This window comes from Gambusia affinis, linkage group LG02 (assembly GCF_019740435.1).
Source record: "Gambusia affinis linkage group LG02, SWU_Gaff_1.0, whole genome shotgun sequence".
Classification (NCBI taxonomy): Eukaryota; Metazoa; Chordata; class Actinopteri; order Cyprinodontiformes; family Poeciliidae; genus Gambusia; species Gambusia affinis.
The window spans coordinates 1,627,173-1,644,033 of NC_057869.1; the positions used below are offsets into that span (position 1 = coordinate 1,627,173).

The window sequence follows — 16,861 nt, forward strand, 5'->3', positions numbered from 1 at the left end:
CTTCCTAATGTAACAATAGTCATTATGGCCAAACACTTCCACTTTAGTTTCAGTGAACCACAGGACATTTCTCCAAAAATGAATATCTTTGGCCCTGTGTCCATCTGCAAATGGCAATCGGTATTTTTAGGTTTCTTCATAAGAAGAAATTTAAAAACTCGCTGAGCGGCCTTTCAGCAAGGAAGAATTGTGCAAATTGGAGCAGCTGCACAATTCTCTTCCTGATATCTGGGCTGATTTCTTGTGCCTTTCCCATTGTGTCAAACAAGAAAGCATTGTGTTTAAGTTGTGGCCTTAAAGTACCTCTATAGGTGTGACTCCAGTTCACTCAAATGTTTCAGTTAACATATCAGAAGTTTGTGGAGGTTTAAACTCAAGAGGTTTAACTTGGGTTAAAGTAAGTTTAACTAAACTTACTTCCTGGTTGATGTCTTTAGGTGGGTTTACTTGGTTTACACCAAGTTTAATCCATGTTACATAAATTTGGTTTACATGCCAAATGTGTATAAACTTTTAGATTCTAAGCTACAATTTTTTTAAAAACTGTTTTCTTCAAGTTTTTTGGCATTTAGCAAGTAAAAACAATTTCAACTAAGTTAAAACAAGAAGTGTTTGGTCTGATTTAACAGTGAGAAAAATGTGTTTATCATTTTATTTAGTGTATGTAAATATCTGTTTTAAACTGTATTGTATTTTCTCTGTAAATATTTCCTACTTTGTTTATGTCACAAAGTCTGAGTGTCTGTATCTGAATCTCCTCTTTTTACACTGGAGGTCCTGATTGGTTGTTGAGATCACCTGTAATGTTCAGGTAGAGTGTGAAGAACTATTGGCCCTCAGACACATTTTTTGTTGTTGGTTTATTTACTTATTTCAATAGGAACATTGCACATAATTACAAAAATATGCCAGATAGCCATAAAAGGATAGTTTTCATCTGCTTATTTCTTGCTGGCATTCTAAAAAGCAAAATCCAAAAACATGTAAATAATAAATCATGTTTCCACCAAAGATATAACTGACTTGGATAAAAATGGATAAAAATAGAAACATTTGTGAAAAAGACACCAGTTTTACATTGGCTGTGCTCCTTCATCACTCATTAAGAATTCAAATATAAAACAGAAAACAATGTAAAATGTTACTCTGATAAAATAATTTTCAGTTTAATTAGATTAATTGTACAACAAATCTGAATAATGTAGAACATTGGCCTGTCTTGGTAAATATGTTTGATACATCATTATCTTTCACACATGAACAGATTACAAACAGTTTTTGTAGAAGTAGTGGTAAATTTCTAAATCATGTTTCAACATGTATACAGTAAAAATATATTTACGTACAAGAATGGCTCTACATTTTCACCTTTACATTTTCACTGCCCGTTGTGAACGTATTTTCTAACAGCAGGAAGATAAATCACAGAAAAGCAAACTGGAAAATAATAACTCTCTGAAAAACAATATGTGTACAAAAAAAGCAAAAAAAATAAACATGAAGAAACCTGCAAATGGTAAAAAGTTTTTTCTGATGAATTGCACTTCTTAAATGAACACGAAATACAAAATATTTTTATTTGAAGTAAACAGTTAAATTTCTCTTGTTTTCTCTTATATTTTAGTTGATGACAATGTTAACATCGTCTCTATTGAAACCATATAGAAACATTTTTTGTTGGAAAACGTTTGCATTTCTTTCTAGCAAGTGCTATATTTATATATTTAGCACTTTTATATTGAAAGCATCTTTTAAACCTTTCAGAGCGTCTTCCTTTGAGATTTTCTTCCAGGCATCTGGAACATCTGCTGGTTTGGCTCCATATTCTTCAGCAAATTGATCATTATATTTCATCAGGATGTACTTCCAGTAGTCTGAAGCCTCAATGGTGGAGTCTGGTGGAATCTGCCAGTCTGGATAAAACTTTGTGTAATCTTTGTAAGGATGAAACTGTCCGTTAGTGTCCGAACTGCAGAATGTAGCGTCACTTTGGACAAGAGTTGTACACAGACTTTCGACAAGTTTCTTGGTGTCATTATGTCTGTATCTGCCAAGACCCTGTGGTCGATGAATAGCTGCACTGTGCAGACGGTGGTCTTTTCCTCCAGCTTCACATGGAGCTTTACAGAACGGACACTGCTTCCCACATCCAAAGACTCGCGTGAAAAGTTCATCCTGTGGCTTAACTGTCAGTTTCCTCACAGTTTTATTGATGTCTTCAGATTTCAAAAACAGTTTCTGAAGCTCAGTTGTCAGGTTCTCCAGTGCCATTTTGACACTGTTGATAAATGGGTGACATGTGCTTTGGATTTGAAAGAGGATCGTTTTTTCAGCTTCGACTGAAATCATGAGGTCTTTGTTCAAATTTTCACGTATTCCATGAACGAACCTTTTGATGTTTTCATTGTTGTTTGGCAGAGTAGCTCCATCTGGTTGTCTTGATGCCACTTCTATTGCAGCAGTGACTTTCTTAATTATGACCTGAAGTTTGTTGTTCTTCAGTTTGGACAATGTGTTCTCACGTGTCATTTCCTGCTGAATGTGTTGGAATATCCAGTATTTAACATATTGTTCATATTTACTGATGTACTTTACAAAACATTCAAAGTCATCTTTCTCCAGCAATTCTTTCTGAATGCTGTACTGGAAAAAAGAGCGAGAGCTGTACTCTGCAGAATGATGGCTTGTTAAGATCTCATCCACAATGTCTACTCCCAGAGATCTGCTGATGAAATCTTCCACTGCTGGTCTGATACAAAACTGAATGTAGTCATTGGCTTTGCGTTGACAATGATCTCTTTCTTTGTACAAATCAATAAAGTCTGACAAGTACCCAGGCTTGTACTTCTCCAGCTGTGCTTGGGGATTCAGGTTTGACAGAAACGTTTGGTGCATTTCCAGGAATTTTCTTGAAGCGATGCCACAAACGTGAAGCTTCAAGTCAATCTCATACTTTGTATTTGTTTCATATTCCTTGTAGTTTTGTTCCAAGTTTTTGTCAACTTTTTCCAGCAGGTCTTTCATGAAAGAGTCATGATAATCGTCAAGTGATTTTACTTTGCCAGTAAGATATTCTGTACACGACTCAATAACATTATTTGTGAAGAGCTGCAACTTATTCATATCAACAGATTCGGCCTTAAACCTGTCCACATGCTCCTCTGTGACTTTGAAAGGACTCCGTCCTACTTGTTTTAGGTCGGTGTTCAGTAATTCCTGGTTTACATTTCGATTAAAGAAATTTTTTCTCAACTGCTTGAGGACGCATCCAGCAATGTCCCGTTCTTCTAAGCCAGACACGTTGGCTGTAGATTCAGACCACATCTTCTCAAACTCTTCTGTCAACTGATCTTCAGAAAGGTTTGACATTTTGCAGACACATAGGAGCCTCATGACGTTATCTTCTATCAAAACTCTGTATTTCCTCTGTATTTCTTGAGCTTTCTTTTGGCTTACTTTCAGTTCAAGAACACGATCCAGTTTAGTTCTTACTGATGGTTCGATTTCATTGGCAAGGCTTCTGATGCTGTTGAAAAAGTCAACTTTGTACTTCTCTATCAGGTTTACACGCCTGTCCTTCCTCTTGTAGTACTCATTGAGATGTTCCTTCATTTTCATTTGCTCATTTTGTATTTTTGTAGAAAGCTCTTTCTTCTTTTCTGAGACCAGTTTATTCCAATTTTCTACTCCAGAATCATTGTTTATGTTTAAGATTTCTACCTCTGTTTGTTGCTGCCAGCAGTAAATCTCTTTTCTGAACTCCCATTCCCATTCATTGAAGGCTTTGCACAGGTTGTCATAAGCGTGAGCCACCAGTGTGTTTCTGAAACTGAAGATGAAGTTTTCATATTTAACTGTCCTCCAGAGACTTGTTATCCATTCTAGAAACTCTGGGATCTGAGTAGGTTCACTGGTTTTGTTGCTCTTTATTGTCTCCAAAAGATTTTTCTTAAAGTCAGCAACAGTTTCGCTGTAACCAGTGTTTACTGGAGCCATTGGTGGCGTGCCATGCCACAGACCTGGGATGTTCCAGTTGTTTTTTTCCATGTCATAGTCCAGGACATCAGTGAACTGTTTAGTAGTTGATTGTTTTTCCATTTCAGATGCAATCTGAGTCATTTCATTGAGCTGGTCCAAAAGACGTTTTCTCTCAGCAATGCACTTAGAATCAGCTGAAACTCCAGCAACATTTTGGTGAACAAAATGACATGCAGGCTTTTTTCCAACGTGGGTCATTCTCAAGAATGCATGAACTGCAATTTGCAAAATATCTTTCATTTCAGTTACATTTTCCATTGCAGTATTGATGATGGCAATGTCACTTAAGCCAATGACGAAGGTTGCCAGCTGGTTGTCATGTTCATAACTGTCCTCAAGTTGAGCCAGATCAGCAGACTTTAAACCTTCTGTATCAATGAGAACTAGGAAATCATAATTCAGTTCATTTTTCAAATCCTCTTGAACTCTGAGGAAGATCATGTAAGCTCCTCTTGTACATCTGCCACTGCTGACTGGAAACTGGACACCAAACATGGTGTTGAGGAGCGTCGACTTCCCAGAACTTTGAACACCCAGAACGGTCAGAACCAACAATCTGCTCCTGTGTCCAACTTTCTTATGGACCTCGTTAAGTACAGCAGACACCCACTTTTCTGGGATGTTGGAAGCGTCTCCATCCAGAAGCTCTAACGGATGTCCGTCCATCACCATTTCAGCAGCCAGTTGAGGGAGACGAGAGATTTCCTCTGTGGTTTCTTGTGAAAACTCGTAGATCAGTCCCATCTCTCTCATGAAATGCTCAATTCCTAAAGAGCTTTCCAGCAGAGTTTTATCTAACTCTTTAATAAGTTCTGCATCTTTTGTCTTGCATTGCTCTTTGAACTGGTTTCGCAGTTCTAAGAGTTTTTCCCGAGAGTGTGCATCAAGCTTAAGTTTCATCCATTTCAAGAAGAAATCTCTTTTTTCTTTGTCACTTGTGAAAAGATTCTCAATGAAACTTTTCATTCCTTTGGAAATGTTGTGTCCTGCCTGCTCCTCTTTGATTTGTTTTTTCTCCTCCTGTAGCTGAGATTTGTACTCTTCAGTTCCTACATCACTGTACTCCTTTAGTCTACAGAGTTTTATTTCTAACTTGGATAGTCTTTTCCACTTTTCTCCCTGCAAAGGAAGGTTCAGGTTCTTGTATTTGGGAATGCTTTGTTCTCCAATTTCTTTCACAATCTCTTCAGCTGCCTTCTTTTCTTCATCACTTTTACTTTCATCCACAGACAGACCAAGTTCTGCTGCTTTTTCATACATCAGATCTGTTGTCATTTTATCTGTGGTTGTACTTTCCAGTGAGGTCTTTATAGCAGCACAGAGTTTTTTTGAGAAGTATGTTCTGTTTTCTGTTTTGTTTTTTATGATAAGATTGTTTTTTGGAAAATCTAGCTTTTCTAATGTTCTCTTGACAGACTTCATGTCCTCACTGTCTCCACCCTTATTAACAACCAAAAAGAAATTTCTCCTGAAATCATTGAACGAACTCAGAGTTTCCTGCTCTTTTTCTTCAACTTTGTCCAGGAACACAAAGGTAGCTGTCGAAACCTGAGCAAGAAAACTAAACTGTGCAAGTGACTCACTAATGTCTCCTCTCAGATTAGCAAATGCGACTGGCTCTGGAAAAATGTCCAGATTTTCTCTTCCACAGGGAAGGTACCAGAAAACCTCTACAAGTCCATTTGCTATTTCCTTTTTGATAGCCCTGTCCTCCATGTCTTTATGCATAAAGATGTTGTGACTCTGCTGCCCACGGCTTAGAACAAGATTCAGCATCTGGGACTTTGATAAACTGCTGTTTTTCAGGCGAACAAAAGAAAATAATGGAATATTGGCTTCAACAATCGTGTCCTCAATGAAACCTTTAGATTCAGTTAAACTATGAGGACGCCACTCTTTAACAATGCCTCTGAGAGCCCAAAGCATCAGGCTGCACTGACTGTTGTTGCTATGAGGCAACAACAGTGGCACAGAAAACTGACACATTGACATCCTGAGAGCCATTTCTTGTTGCAAGAAGCTGTCAGCACAAAGGAAAAGTGCTACTATCAGGTCGAGAGCATTAACTCCACTGTGAGTGTCTTTGTCGGTATAAAGGTCTAGGCTAAAGAGATCATCATCTTCCTCATCATTGGCTGGTAGTTGCACACAACTTCGACATTCAGCGTTGATCTGTAAGAGGTTTCTGAGAAAATGCCATGGGATTTCCTTCAGTGATGAAGCAGGATTTGTGTTTATGTTGTCTTTGTTGATCTCTAACAGGCAACGAAGAGTAAGTTTGTTGGGATAAAATTTGTTCAGTCCAAGTCTTGAAAGAATGTTGAACAAGCCTATGAATAATCAAAAGAAAAAAATGTTTAGAAACTAAATTTTTTAAATATATGTACATCATAGATATAGATCTCTGAAAGCTGTAGTTTCTTAAAAAATGAAATAATTAAAATGTTTCCCCCACTGAGGAATAGAATATCTTCTCTATGGCTTTTATTTGTAAGAGGGAAGATTCTCACTGTTGTTCCTCCTTATAAAAGAAACAGCAGCACAGATTACATGGATTTTTGTCAAGTTTGTAGTTGGTATCTTGGAAGGGATCCCATTAAAATATTTTGTTAACTTCTTTGGAGAGTTCAATGCCCCTGTAAGCAATGATGTGTGTCATACAGGGTTGTGTTTGGGAGGAGCTGGCTCCCCGTCTATCTGTGCAGTATTTTGTTACTTGATTTCTTTGCTAAGCGCTATATTGCTAAAGGAATATCTCATTCTATTGCTGTTGGGCCCATAAGTCCTCTTTTTTTATTATGCTAACTTGAGCCAAAGCCTGATGTCGAATTTTGTAAAAATGCTATCAGACCTGTGGGGTTAAGTCAAGCTGTGGGGTGTTAAGTGTTTTACATGATAAAAACATAACACAGTGACCAATTAACTACCTCTGGCACTGTGACAATGTTTCAGCAGCTCTACACTCACTCTGAGTTTTTCTAGTTTTTAAATCTTTTTAGATGTGTCTTTAGTTTTTGGTGTCTGTTTTCTGGCTTTTATCTTGGAGACTGCTTGAGTGACCAATGCCCCTGTTTACTCCTGGGACCAGCTGCTATCCATCAGTAGCTCCACTGTACCACCTGCCGTAGAACGACCCAATGTTTCTTGTGAGTTGAGAAGTAAGAAACACGGACATTGAGTGTACCAACCGGAGTAGAAGGTACATTGTCATCCTGTTTATCATGGGACTGGTGAGATCTCTCCTCATCAAAGTGTCTGTGCCGACAGAATGAAATAAATGAGGATGTAGATATTTTAAAAGAGGGGCCCTTGTATTGAACCTTGAGTTATCCCACGTATGACTTCTGTCCGTTCCAAAGTGAAGTTACCTACTGACAAAAAAACTGTTGGCCGGCCAACACTTGGATGGCCAATTTACTGCCACCTTGTAGTAAATTGGATCTGGTGGCATGGTAGACTACTGGACAGTCCTGTGAATCTCATTAGAATAGAGAACTGAGAATGCAGTACAATATACTATCTGGGATATGTCAAACTCAAAGGGAGTTTTTCTGTCATTTTCCAGTGAAAATGGGGTGGAATCTGAATGAGAAATGTTTAGAGACTCCACTGCAGATATGTCTTCCAGGAGCTGAGGGTGGTGGCAGTTAGGCCTGTTGCGATAAACAATTAATCAATTAATCATATGATAAATTAAAACTATCAACATCATTTTAATTATCGTCTCTTCCAGCCTTTTTCTCTTTCTGTTGATGACGCTGAATGAAAAAAGGTTCAACTCCGCTGCTCTCCACTGACCCTCCCTTCCTCATTTCCTCAGTGTAATGTCCAGTTCACACTACATCATCTTAGAGCTGTCGGCCGATTGTCGGCCCATTTTCAAAACCTGAGAGATCACACATTAGCCGACAGAAATCCTAGGTAGAACGGTTCCATCGGGTTCCATCGGGCCGTGTGGTGTCCAACAATGGGCACAAAATAATGGCTACAAGTCCAGTGAAGTCATTTTAAAACCAGGCATTAATCAAAGCTTTACTACAATCTATCTGCAGTGCATGTGGCTCTAGTGTCAGCGTAACGTCCTGACTGAATGAAAATCATTAGAACCTTTTTATGTCACGTTAACGAAGAACAGCTGAAAAGTTACCGGGTTCATCAACTGGTACCAATTTGGCTCCAACTCCTCCCCTCCTCATTTCTATATTCTTTACACCAAATGTTTTATAAACATTAATGTTGTTTCCACATATCATCTCCAATGTCCGCTGGACTTCGGGTTGCTCCGTGTCAGCTGTTTGGGATTCCCCTCTGTAATTTCCCCTCAGAAAGCAGGAGGAGAATCCGGCTTTCTGATTGGCTACCTGTCACATTCAACAGGCTGCGTTAAGCTCCCAGTGGGGAAAACCCCTGATTTAGATCGGAGCGCCACAACGATCTACTACAATCTACTGTGGAAAAAGCTAGTGCTTTCCCTTTGGGTTGTGCATTGATTCAGTCCAGCCAACGAAGATTTTTCACTAATATTTAGGTGCACAGCACACAAAATGCACAGATTTCTACTTTGGACTCATTATAAATTACGACTTTTGCACCATAAAATACTGACTTCAGATTTTTACATTTGGCTGATTTTATTTTATTACTTTTTATTACTATTTTATTACTTTATTTTATTACAGGATGATCACAAGCCTTAGAATGATCAACCTTCTAAGATTGTCTTAAGGCAGGGGTGACCAACCAGACAAAGACCAAGAGCCACATTTTTTACCAAGTTACCGCAAAGAGCCACATCATGTGCATGGGCACACATGAACATCGACCCATCCCTTCCTCATACTCATTCATACTTTTGCTCAGCCAGATTTATTGTAAATTTCACACACTATTTTAACACTACAAAGACCACGGGCCAGACATTTTCAACAATGAACACTGTGCAAACAAACTGTTTAACCAAATAAACAAACAATAATAGAACAATTTACAATACATTTTTCCTTTTATTATGTGCATTACAGGTGTTATTTAATGGGACTTTTTTCCCCTGCCATTTTGAGCGCGAAAGGTTTACTCAAATGATTTTACTCTTACTGATAAACTGCGCACATGCGCATTTGACGAAAATACCGTATTGCACTCAAGCGAAGCGAAACTTGGATATTATAGCAACCCTACAGGATGTGCTAAATGTTACTGGATGTTACGCTGTTTAGAGATTAAAATTAGAGTGTATGATTTCCCATTGTCTGCGAATGCATCAGGATGGATGAGAGAGCGAGGGGGCGGGGGAGTGAGAGTGAGGGGTGAGCGGAGGTTTGTGTGAGAGCAGATGGCGAACGACTGGAAAGAGTAAGGCTGCAAGAGAAACAAAGACTGTTTTTTGTTTGTGTTGTTTTTGCGTGGTTACGGCCAACAGGAATGGCGTGCTGCTCTTGTCAATAATTGACAGTTCATTTGACTACTTTTTGTCATTATTGCACGTCTGGCAGAATGCGACTATATGAACGTAAGAGCCGCATAGAACCGGTCAAGGAGCCGCATGCGGCTTACGATCTGCGGGTTGGCCATCCCTGGCATAGGGGAAAATGTAGGAGTGAACTAACGTGTAGTGTGAACTATTGCATCAGGTAGTCGATGTTCCATCTTCTCTATTTAAATCTAATGATTACTGAAGGACAATATGGTTTACAGACTTCATAATCTGAACTCTTGGTTGAATCCAGTATTTATTTACACTTTGGTGTTTTTATTCAAGTACATTTTTGTTAATGGAGACTGAGAATCCATTTTATTTTTGTTTTTGGTTGTTTTGTTTATTTTATCAGTTCCAGTGTTAAATGGTCTTTTGAAAATAAAGTGTATCTATCTTTGGCAGGAAATCACATGAATTATTATATCATTTCCATTAAATCAGTGTAAAAAGGTCTTCAAACAATATTATCGTCTATCGCAATAATTTTTGAGACAATTAATCGCTCAGCAAATTGTTTTATCTTGACAGGCCTGGTGGCAGCAACCAGAGAAACTGGTGGACACTAGTGGTGATGGAAGCTGTCAAATTGGAAGCTTTTTGGACTCTGCTCATTGTAGGGACACCTGAAATAGCTGATGGATGTGGTATGGCTAAAAGGACAGCGTTTTTTGAAGTTGCAAAGGCTAAAGAAAAGTTGTGGGTGGAATTCTGGGAGGATTTTTTTGCCTCAAAAAGTTCTGCTTTGGCAACATAGGAGAACTTTTAGTTCCACTGCGCAACCATTTTCATCAAAAGCTACAAGATGTTTGTTTGTAACAAATTTAAATCTTTGCTTTAATCTATTGTAAGCAATCATGGACCTATTGTCAGCTGAGAGCTGCTTTCTGCTCTTGGAAGAGGCTCAGTAAGAAATATTTGTATTGTATGAGTCACATGATCGTTTTAAAAACCAGTCTTACTTTATCAATGCAGGATCATTTTACATCTGACAAAAGTGTAAATTTACCTGGCGGGAGTTGTTGATTCATTGTGGATGTGGTTTTTGCTCCTTCCTTTAAGACCTAAAGGAAATAATGAACTTTTAGTTTCAAAATTCTTATCAGTAAAATAGAAGCTAAAAACAGATTTTCTATCCAACTCATTTAATATTTTTACTCTTGAAGTGAAAAAGGATCTGTTATGACCTTAACATGCACACCCAGAAACATTTTACATTTACCTTTACCTGTCAGTTAAACTCTCTGCAAAACAGTCATTTTCTCATTTTCTTTATATTTACTTTTATTTCTGTCTAATGTAAATGCATAATTATGAGAAAAACAGTTAACCCTTTATTTGACCGAAACTTACCTTACATCTGGTGAAAGAAGATTCGGGGTCTACAACAACGCCTGTGTTTATTTTCAACCTGAAACAGAAAGAAAAAACTCTCGCATGATGTTGTATTAAAATGTAAATGAAAATAAATTCAATTTGTTTAATTGCACTATACTATCTTCTGAGAAATTCCTTTCATTTCTTTTCAGACAAACTTTTGGTTGAATGAAAAATAATTTTCAGTTTAAATCAGTGAGGCCTATGAATTCTATAGCCTTTTATGTAACTTAATAAACAATTGAGAGCAGTAAAGAAAAGACTACATACAGTATCACAACTCAATTGAATTCAGTTGCTGAACATCGTCTTACCTGGCAGTTGATGAGAGAAGGTTTGGAGACGGTGTCAGCGCTGGGATTTTATACAACATCCCAAAACCGAAAGCAAATGCAGGACTGGAAAAACAAGTTGAGGGAGATTTAGTTTTGCTAAATCTCCCTCAACTTCCTCAATGACTTGTACAAGTGTTCACATCATGGAGCAAGTTGTAAAAATAGCCATAGTCATTAGGGAGCACTGCCAACGAAATGATTTAATTTAATGTTTTTACATTGAATTAATAACATTTGTTTCTATTTAGATTTTTTTTTTTTTTTATTAATTATGAAAATTTTTTTAAATAAATTGCTTTATGCATAAAACTCTTTTCTATGGTTACAGTTCAGAACTGGTCAGACGCCTGCAGGATTTTACCGGAGGACAGCAGCGCCTGCAGGCTGCTCCCTCTCTGCCTACCTTAAGATTTCCTTGAAGTAAAAAAAGAAAAGAATAACAATTAACAAAATTGTGGAGAAAAAAAAGATCTTGTGTCAAAACATCTTGTACGTAGCGCACGTCTGAGTCTTGGGGGTCAAAGGTCACGCCAAAGCTTAAATCTTATTGGTCAGTTTGCTTTTGTTTATTTGGCAGCTTGGCGCTTTTTCTGTAAGCTAAAAATGAATGACAGGAGTTTGAACCTCCCGTAGTTCTAAGTGTGTCGTTTGAATCCCGGTGGAGCTTTTTACCGGGTCGGTTCTGGTGGGTCGTCGGTTTATGAGCTTCTTTGATGTTTCCTGAACTGGAGAGCTGATGGGTCACCAGTTAACTGACATCTGCTGCTCTTCCTGAGCGTCGTGCTAAAACTGCGGATTAAACCATTTAATCTAGTGGAAACGTTCCCCAATTAATCAAACATTGTTGCTTCACCTTCTCCTCCTCTGGACTCTGACACCACCTGGACCTGGAATCTACATCCTCCTCTTTCCATGGATCTACCGGGTCGGCTTCGCTTCCATGTTTTTATTATTTAGCATCGTTTGTGTAAAAAAAACAAACAAAAAAAACACGGTGCACTGCTTTGGTGGTTTAGGTTTGATGGAGAGCTGGTTGTTCTATTGCAGGTCAGGTCAGTGATAGTTTTACCTTCCGATCTGTCGGACATTTTTATTTCAACATCTGCTGGTGTCAGCCAACAGGCGACCCGTCAGCTTTTAAATTTGTGAAACCACAAAAAAAGCTAATAAACCGGCGACCCGCCAGAACCGCACACTGTAAAAAACTCAGGCGGGATCTTAGAACAACGGGAGATTAAAACTTCACTCATCATTTTTAGCTGACAGGAAAAGCAAACTGACCGATAGGATTTAGGCTCTGGCTGCCCTTTGACCCCCACAGACTCACACTGATGTGCTACATACAAGATGTTTTGGCACAAAAACACCTTTTGTTCTCTCCACAATTTTGTTAATAGTAAAGAGGGTTGCATGATAAAAAACACAATAACTTATTTTTTTAAATTTATTTAAAGGAAAATCTCTCAGTTCGTCCAGCTGTTCAGCTGCAGCTGCAACAATCCAGACTCTCAGTAACTTGTGGGAAATTTAGAATCACACAGAAAAGCTCCAAAAGGGAATCAAACTTACAACTCTGAACTAAGAACTTCTGATCACATAATAGCAATTAACCATATCTGCCATGGTAAATTATTACTGATAACTGGTACTTAGGGGCCAAGAGTGTGTTAAGAAAACTTACTACACAATTAAGAGTATCACCAACATCCTGAACTGCTACTTTGACACAGGATGAATTCTGTTTTTACTTTTTTTCCCCACCTAATTCTGACTCAACCATCTGAAATTTGCAGCATGATATTGGGACTTACCCGACCAAGCTCACTTTCTTTATTGATTAATGTCCAGTGTTATGACCCTCTGTGAATTTTACCTGAGGTTTCTAGTCCTAACAGAAAGTAGTGCCACATTTTGTGGTCTTCTGCTTCTGCAGCCCATCAACTTCCAGGCTTGATGTGTTGTGCTGCATAAATGCATTGTTGAAAAGCTATTACTGAAGTGAAGATGCTGTCGAACTTCCTTTACTTGATAAAGTAGATGTGATAATGCCAGAACAGCAATCTGCACACCCAGGATCATTTAATGTGTACCCTGTTACCAAGTCTTTGTTCAGATCAAAAGATAAACAGCGCTTTATATAAAAGCGTCACCACAACATTGTAGTAAGCTGACAGTGTGTGAGGATGATAAGTGCTTAGTAGGTGTTTAGTATTATTTATATTCGTACTAAATGTTTTTGTTGGCAGTGAAAAATAAAGTAAAACCAGTTCCAGGAACCACCAGAATGGTGGAACAGGTGTGAGCTCTCACACCCATTACTGGAATACCAACGCTGTTCTGGAATACCAGCTTCTTGCAAAGCATGAGGGAAATTATTTTTAAAGCTACAGAGACGGTTTGAAAGCTGTCATGCACCCTTAGAGTAGCAATTTGTTTAAATGTGTAGTGAACTTGTTTCATTTAGAGCGGTGTGCTCCACCACACTAGGAGTCTCCAGTGAAAATGCTTCTGGGACTCTCGTTACTTGGAGCCGTGCTTTAGTTTAACCTTTTTTATTTTTCCCCTCCAGGGGGTCTTTTGTGGGCTCTAGTGTCCCTTATATCAGTGGGGGGGGGGTAATAAGGACCGACATCGATGCTGTTCTTTCGTACGACGGGGAATCCTCACAACGCGAGGCCGACGCCGTTGTTTCTTACTCATTCTGCTGCATGTTGGCACGCAAGACGTAACCGACAGCATTCGGTTTAGGATTTTCAAAATAAAAGCTCCTCCAGACTCAATACATACAACGGACATATTTAATTATTTCTTGCGCGGCCCGGTACCAGTCCGCGGCCCGGTGGTTGGGGACCACTGCCTTATATGACAGTAGGCTGACAGGAAGGGGGGAGACATGCTGCAAATGTCGTCGGGTCCGGGAATCGAACCCGCGACGGCCGCGTCAAGGACTCAAGGCCTCCAAGTGTGGGTCGCGCTGTCCCCTACGCCACCGCAGCACGCCCCTAGTTAAGCCTTTTTGTTGTGATCCAGCCTCTAGTTTACACAACACCAGAACGGGACATGAAGTGATGAGCAGAGTGCTTAGTAGTGGGAAGTAAATCTACATAGCTAGAGGATGAACTAAAATACACTGAAAATAAAAGTCAAGAAATAAGTAAAAAATTTAACGATCTAAACCCAACCACTCAAAATAGTGGTTGGGTCCAGCCTTTAGAGATGTGGTGAGAAACTGTTAAATGGAGGAACTCAGTAGAGTCACTGATCATCCACATTGAAAGAACTCTGGGATCAAGAGATCTGCAATTCAATAAATATATGCATAAACAAAGGCAGGTTGTTTAGTGAAGCTACATTTTGCATCTTTATGTCATGGGTCTTCTCTCCAAGGTGTATGTTTAAAAATAAAAATAATTGTTTAAATAACATGAACATTTTTAAAAGTACCAATTATATCTGATACAGACACATTTGCACAAATCAGTATAGATCATTGGATACAGTCAGGGTGTGGTTTTCTTTAAGTTTAGCTTCTGACTTTAAATCTCTGGGTCTACTTTGGGTCTGTGGTTTATCTGAGCTCAAACAGAAAGAATCAGCCGTTCATTCAGTTTTAACGTGATTCAACTTCATCTTTGGGCCTTTTTTACTAAAGGTGTTGATCTTTTGTTCTCACCAATTGAGGAACAGCAGTATTAGTTCTTTGGATAAAATGAATTTACTGTCCTTGCTGTGGATGAAAGTAAAACAAGTTAGTTTCAGGATAAATCAGAATGTTGTTCAGCAGGTGTAAACACCCAACCCCACCTTTTGTACCAATCAATGTGTTTCTCTGGAAATCATTAAAGAAATTCCTTGTCAACATTCTTCCTCCATTGCATGATTAAAAAACAGTCTGTTGTTGCAGTCTGTCCTTTTCTCTCTATTCTCTCACTCTCTCCTTCCTCTTCTGAGAGGGGAGATGTGCTATCAGCTCTCCGTCTAACTGCTGAATCGAGTTTCCTAAATCTGCTGGGATTTATCCTGTCCAGAACTGTAGTAAACTCTGAGTAAATCTGGTGTCCAGAAAGTCTCTCCTGGTTCCTGACGACCTCCATTGAGATGCGCCCCTCCTTCTTCTCCCTGTGAATCAGCCAGACTGATCAGCCTGCAGCCAACTAGTTAACACCTGTTAACGGTCGCTCCATCTCTTTATTACAACTTGCACTACCATCAAGTTCAATGTCAAAATCATATTTATAACTTCTTTAGCTTCACTTATTTAGCATTCATATATAATTTGTTGATAACCATAACCAGGAAACCTGCTCTTCCTGTTTCATGACTCTCTCTGTCTGACTATGATTTCTTATGATTAGATAGTAAAAAGAAATAGAATTAAAGCAAAGTTTGCAGGAAACAAAAACAACAAACCAGATTTATTTTATTGAAGTTTGAGTCTACTGTTGGGCCTACATGTCACTTGTGTGATTAATTTTAAAGATAACTTTATATATTGTTACTGTTAAACTAAAATCTCCAGCATGGGGAAGTGGGATGATCCCGGGTTTTCTTGACAAGTTGTAAGTTCTCAAAGCTTATTGCTTCTCTGTTTCTACAATCCTGAAGTGAATAAATACCTTCATTCGTTGTGCTGCTGTGTGGAATAAAATAATGAGCTGATCTCACAGGTCTTCCACCATTCTTTTTGCAAAATAATGTTGTAATTCCTGTAATATAATTCTTTCAGCTAAAATTAAGACTAATCTTAAATTTTTGGCTTTTAAAATAAGACAATGACAGATTTTTTCTGGACATCTGAAACTTTTCTTATTGTCCTTGAAAATGTAGTGATTGATTTTATTTATATTTTTTTACCTTGTATTGTGTCTACTTCTTATTCTCGCAGCTTTTTTCATTCAGTGAAAGCAAACAAACACGGATCAATACACAGAGAATAAAATAGAGAATAGGATGAAATGACTGCTACTTGATAATAATGCTGTTTTTCAAAGTATCCACTAGATGGCAGCATCTTCCAGTTCTGCAGCAAACAGGATTTTAGATTAATTTTACTTGAAACAACACATTAGTTATTGCCTCCAGGTTTTGCTCTTTATTAAATTTATTCTAGTTGATGTTGCAACTTAACTAAATTTTACTGAATATATTTATTTAATATCTATTATTATTTTATTAGTATCAGCAGAAAAATGTCCAGAACGTCTTTAACATCAGAAGCATCACTGGATATTTGCTGTTTCTATGCAGTTTAGGAAGAGATTTAAAATATAAAGGCAGGTATTGGTGTTGAAAATGTAATTTTTAAAGTATTGATGTTTTTTTTGTTGTTGTTTTTCTTTTAGGTTTTTTTTTATAGATTTTTAGGTTCTGAGTTTAACGGAAACCCGTCCAGACCCGTTCTGATAAATAACTGTTGGGCCTAGAAGGACGGTGGTTCTGCACGCTGTGAGCCTTGTTAGTAATTACAGCCCTTTGCCTGTTTAATTGCGGAGCTCTAATCTAAATAGGCTTACAGAGCAACGGTCTAATTTAGCAGTTTTATAATTACTACTGAACTGCATGCGTATCACTTCAGTCCCACTTAATTACCAACAATTTGCCTCTGGAAAACCTATTGTTGAGTTGCAGTAAAGCAGGA

General features: G+C 38.2%; 1 protein-coding gene across 1 annotated transcript; it reads right to left on the reverse strand.

The window, feature by feature from the left end:
* Positions 1 to 782: 782 nt before the first annotated feature.
* LOC122824339 (up-regulator of cell proliferation-like) lies at positions 783 to 10,909 on the reverse strand. The gene is made up of 3 exons (XM_044104819.1): positions 10,865 to 10,909; positions 10,521 to 10,575; positions 783 to 6,368 (listed from the first exon to the last, which is right to left on the reverse strand). The coding sequence occupies exons 2-3, from the start codon at positions 10,540 to 10,542 to the stop codon at positions 1,717 to 1,719; spliced, it is 4,674 nt and encodes a 1,557-aa protein (XP_043960754.1). The 5' UTR covers positions 10,543 to 10,575; positions 10,865 to 10,909; the 3' UTR covers positions 783 to 1,716.
* Positions 10,910 to 16,861: the final 5,952 nt, after the last annotated feature.